The sequence below is a fragment of the Myodes glareolus genome, chromosome 25 (genome assembly GCF_982192425.1).
Source record: "Myodes glareolus chromosome 25, mMyoGla1.1, whole genome shotgun sequence".
In the NCBI taxonomy this organism is placed as follows: domain Eukaryota; kingdom Metazoa; phylum Chordata; class Mammalia; order Rodentia; family Cricetidae; genus Myodes; species Myodes glareolus.
Genome location: NC_142050.1, coordinates 6,728,329 through 6,742,834, shown reverse-complemented (window position 1 = coordinate 6,742,834; position 14,506 = coordinate 6,728,329). Strand labels below are relative to the sequence as shown.

The window sequence follows — 14,506 nt, the reverse complement described above, 5'->3', positions numbered from 1 at the left end:
TCATACGCAAGGTTCCACAGTCTTCCTCTATGCTGTCTATCCAGCGTTTGCGGGGGCTTTCCTCTCTGTCGTATCCCGTGCGCTCCTCCAAGCAGTGCTGTCTTCGGGTATCGGCTGTCATTCATTCTCATAACATGGCCAAAATTTCTCAAGCACCCTTGCCATATCCTGTAGTTCACTTCCTTCTGTAGATGAAGATGGCTCCTAATGTCACCACTGTGCAACCTATCTCTTCGTGTGCCACCTAGACTCCCCCTGAGACATGCCATCTCGAACACATGCAGCCGCTGTTCTGAGGAGCATTTCATTGTTCAGGTTTCGGAATTGTAAAGAAGCCAGCTCAAGACAAGCGTCTCGTATCCTTGTAATCTTGTTGTTGTCGTTGTGTCTCTTGCTGACCAAACTTCTCCTAGTGCCTGGAATGCAGCCCTTGCTGTCCCTATCTGCCTGACGTCTGAAATAGTTCCCTCCTTTGAACTGATGTTTCCTCCCAGAAAGACAAAGTTGACTGTTTGCTTGACGTTCTGATTCTTCATTACAATGTTAAAATCTTGGCACACCTGTCCTATGTGTTGTATCTCAGTCTTTCGATGTTTACTTTCATACCAAGGTTAAAAAAAAATACTTGGGAGGCATACGCCTTTAATCCCAGCACTAGGGAGGTGGACACAGGAATATAAGGCAGGTGGAGACAAGATCTTAGGCCCATTCAGTCTGAGGATTGGTAGAGACAGGAGCCCCAATTTGGTCTGAGATTTAGTAGAGGTAAGAAATGTCTGGTAGCTGGCTGCTTCTCTTCTTTGAGCTTTCACCTGCAATATCTGACTCTGGGTTTTTATTGTTAAGACTAATCAGGATCGCACTTCGCCCATTTCCTTGAGCCTGGAACCCTGTAGGAGCTTCCTTCCCTACTTGGGGTTTCCCTCAGCACAGGTGGCACATCTCAGAGTTATTTCTTTAATTAGTCTTTCCAAATTTGGAACAATACCTAGGTCTGAGGAGTTAAGAAGTTTTTGTGGCGGCCTAGGTGGATGACCTCATGGAGATCTACCACCAGCTGCCTTCCCAGCTCTGTCCTGCAGCATCCACCAACCTTGCTTAGCCCATTTCGGGTGGTCCAGTAAACCAGTAATGCAGGGCCATTAAGATTTCGAGTGTCCCTACTTGTTTTAGGGCCACTTCTTGGGGCGGCCAAGTCAGCCACTGCCGAAAGCATTTCCACAACACGGGGGTCTGCATCACCATCCACCCAGTATGGACCGCGACTCCATACCTTCCACGAGTTGGGTAAGGTCCTAGGGGTTAAGAAACAGAGACAACACACACATACAGAGAGTTCGAGTCATCCTCAAGAGGAGAATGCCCAATTTTATTCAATTGTATGGGGGTTAATATACCCTTTTGCTCCAGTAAAGGAAACTCCTCCCAGCCAGAGGGGGATGGGGAAGCTGGCTCCGAGTGAGAGCTTCTCTGCAGGCAGGTGGGCTTGAGTTGTGGAGCAGTGTCAGACAGGGTAGAGGGACCTGGCGCCTACCTGGACTCTCCAGGGCAGGTTAGGAAATTACCATTTCAAGGCTTAACAAAGCCTACAGCTGAAACACCAGGCTAAGAGCATAGCTAGCACAGAGCTAGCAGGAAGCTTAGCTGGTTGCCCAAACAGTCCTTGATTTGCATCCCAGGGAGCAAGGGAAGACATGGGCCTATAAGCCGCTCTGTTGCTTCTGGCTTCTCCTTTTTGGTGTCCTTTACAATGAACAATGACTAACCTCCTGGGTACCAGATAGCTTCCAATAGGACTCAGATTTCTTCTCTATTTTTAATTTCTTTTCCTGCTGAGGTTAGTAATCCTCTTTCTTTACACAGAGCCCCATGGACATGGGACATAGCGAAAGCAAATCTCCTGTCAGTGTTTATGGCGAGAGACTTGTCTTTCCCAGAGAAGTGGGAAATGCTTGAGTCGAAGGTAAAGTTTGTTGAGATGAGGTTCCCTGCTTAAAGACTGTATCCAAATAGTCTTATCTTAGGTCACCAATGCTGTGCCCCTGCATACCTGATCCCATCTTGGATGAAACTGCTCCCATCTGTGAACAATACCTTGTCTGGTGTTGCCCATGGTATGTCAATCAAATCAGGTCAGTAACTTCAGGAGAGTTATGCCGGGGATCCGAGGAGTTGTCTAGTAGGAGAGTGGCAGGGACCAAATGTGGGGTTGATCCAAAAGTAGGGCTTGCTATGGGGTCACCTGGGCATTAGACACCCATCTCTCGGGTATCCCCCTCAAAAGGGCCTCAACAGAGTGTAGAGTTATCAGAGACAGTTTGTGTTCTAAAGTTAATCTGTCAGATTCTTTTACCAGCAAGGCGTGGTGGCAGTAAGGGCCTTTATAAATGCTGACCATCCAACTGTGACCAGGCCAAGTTTCTTGGACAGATATGCCACCAGTCTTCCCCAGGGTCCCAGGGTTTGTGTGAGGACCCCTGGGACAACGCCTCTGGCTTCACCCACGCACAAGTGGAACAGCTTATTAATGTCTGGGAGGGCCAGGCTGGGGCAGACACCAGGGTCTTTTTCATGGCTTTGAGGACCCTCTGCTCAGTCTGAGTCCATTCCAAATACCAGCTGGGTACCCCTGGTGTTGGCATAGATGGGGCTTGGCTGCCTCAGCAAACCTCATTATCCACGGCCTGCAGTATCTAACTGCTCCCAGGAATTCCTGTAAGAGTCTGCACTTCCCAATGGATACCCACACCCGGTTCAGGCTGCGCGCTTTCCCGAACTCGAGCCCACGAGAATGGACGATTGTCCTGAGGGTTGGAAAAGAGACACACACACAAAAGAGACCTTCGTTCATTTACCAGAGTAAATGGCCACTTTATTAAACTCAAGTCAGGTATTTATACCAGTGGGCTAGAAGGATCGAAAATGCAAGGCCTCCTCCCATCCAGGAGCAGAATGAGAAGATTAAAGCTTCCCAGCCCCTCGGGCAGGGTCAGCTAGGGGAGGCAGGCTATCAGCCCACCGCTAAGACCTTGAATACAAGTGGAATCACCATAACAAAGAGAACCAGGTTCTTGCTAAATTATCCCCTCAAGCCAGAGCTAGTGCAGAGTCTCCAGGGAGCTGGAGGTCACACGGCCCTGCGAATCGCCAGGAGAAGGGAAAAACCTTGGCAGCTATTACTTATTTTGATCAGAGAGCAGAGATCTTCAATTGCTGACTCTGCTGTGTTTGAGGGTTTTCTGCTGCTATCTGCTGTGCTCTAGATTTCTCCTGCTTTTTAATTCTTTAATTGGCAGAGAAAACGATCACAACCCAGACCTGTAGACCATATCGTTTCAGGAACCTTAGACTGTATCAGTAGTTTATTATGGTTAGGAAATCCCCAGGCACCCGAAAAGGGCAGGGCCACTGACTTGGTCCAAAACGACAGTCTTGGCTCACTCCGCTCATGCTGGACTATTGGATTGCTGGCTGACATTTTCAGGATTTCTCAAGAACTTGCAAAACTATTTGTGTCTGCCAGGATGAGTCTTTTCGCTACTTTCCCTGCCTCTGGCCGAAGAGGCATCTGGCTCCCTATTGACATGCACGTATGGTGCGTACCAAAGTTAATGTTAGCTCCTGTACTTGTTATGCATCTCAGAGTCCAGGCTGGCATCCTGTTCTTTGTACTTCCTCCTCTATCCTCTTAGGGCAGCTCCAGTTCACAGGCTTCACTATTCCATGGCCATGTCTGTTTTTTTGTTTTTGTTTTTTTCTAATCTGGACTCCTCCAGAGCAAACGTCCAGAGGCACTAACTAGCATAAATGCATAAATGTAGCACAGCATATTATATGTTAACAGTGAATCAAAGAATTACCATCACCCATTTTAGGTGGGTGACCCCAAAAGCAATGCTAAAATATGCAAATCGGTGGATAATATACACAAAATTAAACAAGCTATTGTTTAGTGACACACGTGGCAAAATCACAAAGAATAACTAAGCGCAGTAATATAAAATTGAGAAAAAATTTCAAATCTTAAACATCCACCCGATGAACCTCTTTTTCATTATTTCAACGAATGCGCTTCAAGATAGCATCTTGTCTGATTTCTAATTTTGTCCCCTGCCCCAGCTCCTACGGCCGTGATAGGACTCCAGTTTTTACTCATTTTTAAAAACTGGACTGAGTGACAGTTTGTGAGTTGTGTAAAAAGTACACTCTAAGTCAGCTTTCAAGGCTCGGATGGTGGAGTTCAAGTCGTTGCTTGTGGCTTCAGTTCACCGCAGGGATCAACAGTCGACGCGGGTAGTTTGTGCCCTGTCTCTGAGCACAGTGAGTGTAGAAAGTCTGGATTGAGAAAGAAATGTGGTCCTGACACCTAGGGGTGTGGAGACTGCAGCCCCGCCACCTAGAGGAAGGTAAGGCGTGAGTAGCAAACAGCAGCCCCGATCACAAGAACACTGATCCAAAACTGTCCTCGCGGTCTATCCGAACCTACTTGCTAACTAACGCCCTCTCTGATGACATCACAGGTCTTCCGCACTTCTGATTGGCGGAGCGGCATGCGGCTACTCTCGCAATATTTCTTTGCCAGATCCCGGTTTGCTTCCCGGCGCCCAGACCTCCGCTTGTGGATTACGAACCACATTACGAGCTACCGGGATGCCATAGACTAGACGGGCTTCCGGGACTCGTCCAGAGGCGGCGACTCTTTGCAGACGTCCCCGGGCACGAGGTTTGGCTCGCAAGTGTGCTGCCTGCCAGGCGCGTGGGCGTGTGGAACCGACTCAACACCGCGCGGCCGGGCCAGCCTGCAGGGCTTCCTGAGGGTGCCAGCCTGAGACTCTGGTCGCTTAGGTCTCCATGGAGACAGACCTTTAACCACTTTTTCGCTTGTCATTTTTCGGACTCCACGTGGGAATCTGAAAGATGTAGATGGGAGGGAAGCAGCAACTGGTATCTACGAGCAGAAAGTCACCAGGCTGGACAGGGGTATTTCCCACACTGGGGAGGCCCAGTTCACACGTTTATCCATAGAACACGCAGAATCACCGAATCTGTTTTCTGTGCAGTCCCATACTGCTGCAAACTTTTCATTTACCCAGAATGTCTCCAATTTCCTTCCTCATTACCTTCTCACTTTGTTCCCTGGCTGCTCGTTTAGGAACCTATTTTCCAAATGTAACTAAGAACTTCTAATTCTTCCCTTATTGTCTGCTAGCTGTGTTCATTCTTAACCTTTTAGTGGACTGCTCACTTTACTATTGACTTTTTGTCCAAATGTACTATATGAATTCTTTAGTATCAGGATCAGCCTGACACTTAGCCGTAGCGTGAACGTTTAGGTAATAGGTGGTCCACCTTTGCCATTAAAGGTATTTGCCCCTCCCAGAATGTCTCTAGCAGATGTTAATTCTTTGGTTTTGTTCAACAAACGTTTATAAAGCGTCTACATGCCTGAATGGTGAAAGAATTGAGAATTTAAACACTGGAATCACCATTAAAATTGCCACCTTCTTGGAGTTTGCTAATAGGGAAAACAGACAATACAGAGATGTGCGAGTACATGTAGTTTCAGGTAGTAATACATGCTGTAAAAAATGATGGAAGGGGTGAGTATCAGTGATGACATTGTAGGTCAAGTGACAGAAAGCTTCTCAGGTGGTATTCAATCACAAATTTGGATGATAAAAAGTATGTCTTGCCGTATATGTGGGACAGCATTAGTGGACAGATCTGGAAGGCTCATGGGTGATAACAAGAGCATCAGGGGCTGTGAGTGCTCCTAAGGTGGCAGAGCAGATTGCTTTGAAATGAAAAGCAGGATGCTGAGTTTTCAGGCTTTGAATACCAACACCCAAATTTGGATATTAATAATTAAATTGCACTTAGTGCCATTGGAAACCCTTGAGATTATAAGTAAGTGTGTGTTTAGACTTTGTTAATGTTTTTAAAAGATTACTTTGATGGTTGACAAGAATGAATTCTTCAGAGGCGGTGGAGGTGGGGAGGCAGTTAGTAAGCTGAGTCAGGCCTATAGGTGAAATTATACTGAGTCAGTTTCTGCCTTGGAGAGATTCTGAGGGTAGCTCATTCCTCATTGAACCACAGAGTTCTTCTCTGACTTAAGCTGGAATTTGAAGTTTTGTCAACCTAATCCTTCAGTGGGACAAACGAAACCTCTCCTTCAAAGCAGCAGCTATTTTTTAAAGAACTGCATAGTGAGATTCCCTTTCAAACAACAGCAGCAAAACACTAAACAAACAAGCAAGCACACAGTTTTTCTTTTGTAAACCAGATATCCTCACCTTAGTGGTCGTCAGCTGGGGCAGTTGTGCCCTCTGATAGTGGCAGTGTTGGGAGACCTCTGTTGGTTGTCTTAACTTGTTGGAAGTAAGATGCTCCTGGCATCTAATGGGATAGAGGCTGGGAAGCTAAGCATCCTGTAGTGCAAAGGACAACATCCTCAGTCGTCGTGTGGTCTAAATGTCAGTGTTGCAGGAGAAACCCTCCGCTGGACCAACATTTTAAACTCTTCTTTCTTTCAGAGACTGCTGTTTGTCCTGTCTAAAATGGGTGTGCAGAAGGAAAGAGAAATGCAGGTTGCTGTATTGACTATGTCATCAGGACCTGGAAATTTTGAGATGTAGGTGATTTTTAAGTTTTGCTAGTTTAGTGAATGAATTTGCAAGTTTACCAGCAGTGTATTTAAATCTCTGGGATGCTTTAGAATATAATGCTGACATTCATTCTGTTTAATTTTTTTCATTTTTTTGTATTCAATTTTTGATAAGAAATAGTTATGTTAAATATTATTTGTCTTTAGACGGAATTCTGTTTGCTATTTTAGTTTCTATACTTTTTTAAAAGATTTATGTATGTATGTGCACCATGTGTGTGTATTCTGGAAGCCCACAGAGATCATAAGAGGGCACCAAATCCCCAGGAACTATAGTTATAGAAGGTAGTGAGCTGCCATGTGGATGCTGGGAACTGAACCTGGGTTCTCTGCAAGAGCAGCCAGTGCTGTTAATGGCAGAGCCTCTGTATCTATTTTTACTTTATTATTTATTAATCTGTGTGTGCGCACGCACACACACGAGTGTGCACGCGCTCACTCGCTGTTTACTTTTTTTGTCAATTTGAGCTAGAGTCACCTGGGAAGAGGGAAATTCCATCAGAAAATACCTCCATCAGGTTAGCCTGTAGGCAAATCCATGCGTGTGTGAATTTCCTTGATTAATGATTGATTTGAGGAGGGCCCGGCCCATTGTAGGCAGTACCACCCTTGGACAGGTGGTCTTGGGTTGTATAATAAAAGCAAGCTGAGTAATCCACATGGAACAACCAGTGACCAGCATTGCCTCCATGGTCTGTGCTTAGGTTCCTACCTCCAGGTCTCAGCCTTGAGCTCCTGTCCTGACTTCCGCTAGTGATAGACTGTGACCTGGGAGTTGAAAGATAAAATAAACTCTTTCCTCCCCAGGTTGCTTTTGGCCATGGTATTTGTCACAGCAGTAGAAAGCAAATATGACAGCATGTGTATATGTGGACATACACATGCCCGGACAAGGTGTAGAGGTCAGAGGACAACTCTGAAGAGTTGGCTCTTCTCCCTCCACTGCATGGGTTCTGGGGACTCAAACTTAGGGTCAGACTTGGTGGTAAGCCACTCACTGCTAACCCACTCACTGACCCTGGTTTATATCCTCAGCAGTTTTGTAGCATGTATAAGGAAGGAACAATTAATCCATATGTAGCCACATGATTGAAAGTTTTGTTCCTGTTCCTTAGCTTTTGCTGATGCGGAAGGGAAAAATCTAGCCTCTTTGTTGCTAGATTTTGTACATTGTGTACAGCTCACAGATGGAGTGTCCCAAATCCATTCTGTTAAACAGGTAAAGTGGAGTTTTGTTCATGATGTGTCTTAAATATTATCATGCTATTACGGATTTTAAAAATTAACTGACAGTTTTTGGTTTTATTTATTTAACGCCAATTTATCACCAAATGACAGTTTTTCCTTTTTCTGTTCACTGTAGAACGTCTTTTTATTCAGAGCAGCAATAGAAATAGTAAAGAAGCTTCCACCACCATTGTGATTATAAGTAGATAGGAGATACTTGTGTGCAGTTTTTTAAAATTTTTATGTCTTTTGTTTTCCTGAGACAGGGTTTCACTGTGTAGCCCTGGCTGTCCTGGAACTCACTCTGTAGACCAGGCTGGCCTCAGACTCACAGAAGTCTGCCTGCCTCTGTTCCCAAGTGCTGGAATTAAAAGTGTGTGCCACCACTACCTGGCAATTTTTTTAAAAAGTTACTACTAATTTTGAATTTTAATTTTGGCAGACACATTTGAAAGTTAACTTAAAATATAGATAGTTCTTATTTGTATTTCAGCATTTAGATTTTTCACACACACTTTGAAATGAGTTAAATGTATTACTCACTTCTAAAGAATGCTATAGACTTTCTATATTACCCTGGGGCATGTGTATGTGTGTGTCTTTTTTTTTTAATTTAAATTTATGTCCTGGCAGTACTGAAGCATGCGTGGGCAACCTGTATATGGCGGCTCTGTTGAACTTGTCCATATTGGGTTTCATTGTCTAAGTTGATGAGGACGATTGACCAGTAGAATCAGTCTGAGAATGTAGCTCCATTGGTAGAGTGCTTGCCCTGGTTTGCTCCTCAGCACCGCAGAAATCAGACATGGCGGCACGTGCCCGTAGTCTCGATCTCAAGAGGCAGAAGTGGGTGTATCAGAAGTTCAAGGTCACTCTCCTGCTTTCTTTCAAAGAAAAGGAAAATGACTTAAAAGAATATTTGTAATCATCTTAGTTTGATGTACTTGATATTAGAATTGCTTTGATTTTTTAAATTATAGATTGTGCCTTTTCTGGAGAAAGTAGATAAAAATGGTGTGTGTGATCCTGCTCTTCAAAGTTGTTTGGATATTTTATCAGGCATTTATTTTTCCTTGACTCTGAAGAATCCCTTGAAGAAAGTTTTAGTAAGGTAAGGAAAAGAAGAGAGTATAAGTCGAATGCTACAAAGAATAACCAGGGACTAGAGACACTCTTCAGTAGTAGTGCTGACCTCCCTAGTCAGGTGAGACCTGGCTTCCATCCCCAGCTCTTAAAGATTTACTTATTATGTATATAGTGTTCTGTCTGTCTGTATGTTTGCAGGCCAGAAAGAGGGCACCAGACCTTATTACAGATGGTTGCAACCCACCATGTGGTTGCTGGGAATTGAACTCAGAACCTCTGAAACAACAGTCAGAGCTCTTAACCTCTGAGCCGTCTCTCCAGCCCTCTATGTATCTGTCTGAGGTTTTCAGAAAGCAAAAGGCCTTAGGTTATAGGATAAAAAAAACAAGCTGCACATTTATTCTTTGAGTCCCAGTTCACTGGTTTCTGGGTCAGTTCTTTTACATAGATGTTTAAATCTCTCATCTTGCTTTTTTCCCCCTGTCCCCATCTATTCTGACAGATAGTACAGGATTATATGCTTCATATAAAGTATTAAGTAGTACAGAAGTCTAAAAAATTAAGTGAAGCTTGAATTCCACCATTTCTGCCTTGTTTCATTAGGAAAGGGTTGTCACTTTAATTTCGGCTTTTGGTTTTTGAAACCTTTGCTTTGGGTTTAACATGTATACTATGTTTTGGTTTTAATATTTTTACATAAGTGGGATTATGCTCTACACAATGCTCTGTAGTTAATTTGTTTACTAAAGAATATCTTTGAGGGCTGGTGAGGTGGCTCTGTGGGTCAGGGTCATTCCCATCAAGCCTGACAGCCTGAGTTTTATCTTTGCCTTCTATGTGGTAGAAAGAGAGAACCAACTCGTACAAGTTTGATGTCCATATGTGTGCTGTGGTACCCATGTGTAAGCAGAGAAACAAGCAAATAGAATATCTTAGAGAAATTTCTATATCAAAATAGCCCTCTTAAAATTTTATTTTTTGTTTTGTGTGTGAGTGTTTTGTTTGCATTCATGACTGTGTATGTACTCCATATTAAGATATATCAAAATGTATATCATGATACATATTATTTGGTTTATTTAATCTCCTTGCCACTTATGAATATCTGATGTTGTAGGTTTCATTATTTCAGCGATGCTGTAGTGATATTCTTTGTAATACATAGAATGTATGTAATCTGCAGGAATTACTAGAGTGGGATTTCTAGACCAAAAGCCTATTTTGTAGATGTTGACTGTTTTTCTCCTAAGCTATTTATTTACGCTTCTCCAGCTGTGAATGACTCTACTTATTTCTTTGTGTCTCTCCAGCTCTGGATGATACCAGTTTTTACATTTTTAAAATCTAAAGATGAGAAATGGAGGAAATAAGTGAAAAGATTTTGAAAAGCTCTCAAAACAAAGAAAAGTCATATAGTCAGAGCTAAGTGAATAAGGGTTGAGATGAAGTCAGAGGGCTAATGGTGAGGGAGAGAGGCAGGTTTTTGAAACGCCTTGTAGTTTACTGTGAGCTATGCTTATTAGTGCCACTGTTTGTGGAACTTGTTAGAGGATCACAGGTCAGTTCTTTACGTCTCTGCATGCGGCATTTGGCAAACTCAGTTCATGTACTGAACATGTACACACTTGTTTTCTTTATTATCGTCCCTTAAACGACAGAGAAAAACAACTGTTAATATAGCATCCACATTGCATTACATATTGCAAACAACTTAGAGGTGGTTTAAAGTATATGGGAGAATACGCACAGGGAATAATACAAATGCATTATTTGTATGTGTGTTATACAGGAGGTCGAACAACCCCCAGTTTTTGTATCTGGTTGGTTATGAAATCATTCTCATAGTAATTGGTGACTATATGGTGCTTTAGTACTATTGTGTAAGCTGAAACTGAGTATTCATTGCCTGGCCACCCAGACCCGAATAATCACACAGACACTATGTTAATTACAACACTGTTTGGCCAATAGCTCAGATGTATTTCTGGCTAGCTCTTATATCTTCATTTAACCCATTTCTATTATTCTATGTATCGCCTTGAGTCTGTGGCTTACTGGTACGATTCTGGCATCTTATTCCTTTGGCAGCTTACATGGCATCTCCTTCACTCCATCTACTCTTTCTCTATATCTCTGTTCGAATTTCTCACCTGGCATTTCTTATGTAATTGCTGGCACCTTGTATTTGCTTTGTAAATAGCATGTTATAAAAATTAACTGCCGATCTAAGTAAGGTGGGTTGCATTTTAATGTCATATTTGCCCATTTCTAGCAGACTGTGTTTGAGTGTGCTGACTGAGCTGTACCACGACCAGTGCTAATTAGTGTGGAGTAGAGATTCCTTAGCCTGCTTTATTTGCTTTTATACATTTGACATGTCATATTTTGAATAGACAAAAAGCATGAATTAAAATAACATCTTTTCTTTTTAAATCTGTTTCAAATACTACATTCACTGCTGTTAAGGAGTTGATTTATTGGTGGACCAGCCTTTCACACTTGAAATCTTGACGTCTCTCGTAGAGCTAACTCGATTTGAGACACTGACTCCACGATTTTCAGCTACTGTTCCTCCATGTTGGGTAGAAGTTCAGCAAGAACAGCCGCAAAGACGGCACCCTCGGCACCTGCATCAGCAGCACCATGGAGATGCTGCTCAGCACACCCGCACTTGGAAATTACAGACCGACAGGTACTGGGCTCCTCCAAGGAGCTTCAGCTTAGAGATTTTTTTTAGATGTAGCATGTAATTCCCAGCTATGTTACTATTTCTCTTAGCATTTTAGTATTAATAACTTTTCTCCCTTATGTTGGTTATTTAATTTTGGATATTCCTAAACTGTTTCATGTTGTAGGATAATATAATGAGATAATCTGCTATTATTTGATTACTTAGTCCACAGATTTCTTTAGCAAATCTTTCAATACTTGTATGCAGAAACAGGCACTGTCGTGGACACTAGTACTAGGGTTCCTGTAAAAGTCACATTTTAGTGGGCGTCAGACAGTGAGCAGATAGATAGATCCTATGCTGCAGTCGTAGTTCAGAGATGTTTGTGATTAGACTAGCCGTGGGGTGGAGCGGGGAGAAGACACATGAATGCGCATCAAGCACATGGGCAAGAGAGATCATCCTTAGAAAGCCCTGTATAGAGATACTGATTCGGGGCAGTGCAAGTTTAAAGCCCTGACGTAGTGTATGTTATGACTTTTAGAGTAAGAAAACCATTGTTGTTGGAGGGTGGAGAAGATAGTAGAGTGGTAGAAAGTAAGGTCCAGCTCTGAATTGTAGGAGGTGAGGGTGTTAGAGGCACAGGACGGCTTTGGCAGCAATTCATACTTTTTTTTTTTTGAGTCAGGGTTTCTCTGGGTAGCCTTGGCAGTCCAGGAGTTCACTCTGTGTACTTGACTGGCCTCAAATTCACCTGTCTCTGCCTCTCGAGTGCTGGGATTAAAGATGTGCATCACTACACTTGGTGGACAGTAATTTCTTTTAAAAATAAAACATGAGGGGCTGGAGAGATGGCTCAGAGGTTAAGAGCATCGCCTACTCTTCCAAAGGTCCTGAGTTCAATTCCCAGCAACCACATGGTGGCTCACAACCATCTGTAATGGGGTCTGGTGCCCTCTTCTGGTCTGCAGGCATACACACAGACAGAATATTGTATACATAATAAATAAATAAATATTAAAAAATAAAACATGAGCTTATTTTTATTTTTATTCCTATGCATATATTTGTTTGTGTATGCCATATGTGTTTGAATGACCGTGGATGCCAAAAAAGCTATCAGATGTCTTTCTACTGGAGTTAGTGGTCGTTACGAGCTGCCCAGTCTGAGTGCTTGCAGATGAATTTGGGTCTTCTGGTAAAGTGTTCTTTTAACTACTGGGCCGTCTCTTTAGCCTCTGTCTTCCCTTTCTTTTTGAGGCTATGTCTTTGTACCTCAGTTTTGTCTAGAGCTCTCTGTATCTCAGGATTTGTTGGAATGTAAGAAACAAGGAATAGGAAAGGTGGTGTGATGTTGATGATATTATTATGTAAGAGGAAGATTTTTGCTTTCCTTAACATTTTTCACCTTTTGTGACAGCAACAGCTGGGATGAACATGTATTTGAATTGGTTCTTCCTAAAGCCTGTATGGTTGGACATGTAGACTTCAAATTTGTTCTGAACTCGAACATCACCAGTGTCCCCCAGATACAAGTGACACTGCTGAAGAACAAGGCTCCGGGCCTAGGGAAAGCCAATGGTAAGAGGGGTCAGAGTTAATGTTGAAGACCTTGTTTTGTGGTTGGTGTCACTACAGAAGCTTGACTGGTGGTTTTGGTGACTCTTCCTGCTCCTGATAGTTGTTGACCTACTTAGGGTCAGAGTCATTGAAAGGACTTTTCAGATTTTCCAGTAACTCTGCAATTTGCACAATTTATGATAGTGATTAGTGTAATCAAGTCTTTGTGAAGTGACTTTAATTCCACTTCTGTGACTGCAAGCTTTAAGCTTTGTCTTTTTAAAGGAAGACTTGGTGGCAAGAAAAACAGTTTTGGAAATTACTATTTAAAAGTAATCAGTCAAGCTAGCCTTTCATGTAATGCCAGAAATAATACCATTTTTTTTTTTGGTGTGGATTTACTATGGTAGGAACTAGATGTGACTTCTTCTCAGTATTTTCTTTTTTCCCCCCTTCTTTTTTTCTTTAAAAATGATTTAAAAACTTGAGAATAAATTGAGTGTAAAATGGCACCCCAACAATGAGTACAAATATTCAAATCTGAAAATTTTCCTTTGCCAGAAATTTCTTGCGTGTTTGCATACTTAATTGAGGGGTGAGTGTGTCTGTCTTTCTGTCTGTCTGTCTGTGTATTCTCATGACATTTTCATGTAATGAATCTAAGACTTAGGCAATTGGTATTTTAAAAGCTTTGTGGGTATTTGTACTGTGCAGAACTTTTAATTTAATTAAAATTTAATTTAATTTAATTGTCAACAAATTATATCTTTTGGCAAATATTTTATTATCATTTGTAGAGGAGAAAGTATAAAACATTGAGTTTAATTTTCTCCTCTTGACACCAACCATTTTATATTAACTATGGTGAAAATCATAGTTCCCTGTTTAGCAGAAGGTTTTAGATTTTTAGACACAAAATTATTGATACTAAGCAAAATTAAGTTTACTAATATTTTTATCCTCTAGAAACAGCAGTAGATAGGCAGATCACCTTTCCTTTGTCTCCAGCTCTTAACATTGAAGTGGAACAAAGTGGGAACCCGTCTCTGGTTGATATGAATGAAGAAGTGCAGCTCATGGATGCAGGGGGGTCACCGTGTGAGTTCAACCACAGAGCTGCTGTCCCTGGCAGTAAAGGAGTAGTGGTCTTAATGCATTGCATTCTCTGGGGAAAGACTTCCTTGTGGCTTGCAAGAGCTTGGTTTTAAGAATATGATTAAAAAGTAACACATAATTCTGCTTTGGCAATGTGCTGTAACTTTCAGTTCATCTTTGAAATATAGCTGCACTAATAC

At 42.3% G+C, this 14,506-nt stretch overlaps 1 protein-coding gene across 1 annotated transcript; it reads left to right on the top strand.

Moving 5' to 3' along the window:
* Positions 1-8,699: 8,699 nt before the first annotated feature.
* On the top strand, positions 8,700-14,419 carry LOC148117814 (dual E2 ubiquitin-conjugating enzyme/E3 ubiquitin-protein ligase BIRC6-like). The gene is made up of 4 exons (XM_087901621.1): positions 8,700-8,715; positions 11,504-11,672; positions 13,072-13,232; positions 14,178-14,419. Exons 1-4 carry the CDS (start codon positions 8,700-8,702, stop codon positions 14,417-14,419), a joined length of 588 nt encoding a protein of 195 aa, XP_087757747.1.
* Positions 14,420-14,506: the final 87 nt, after the last annotated feature.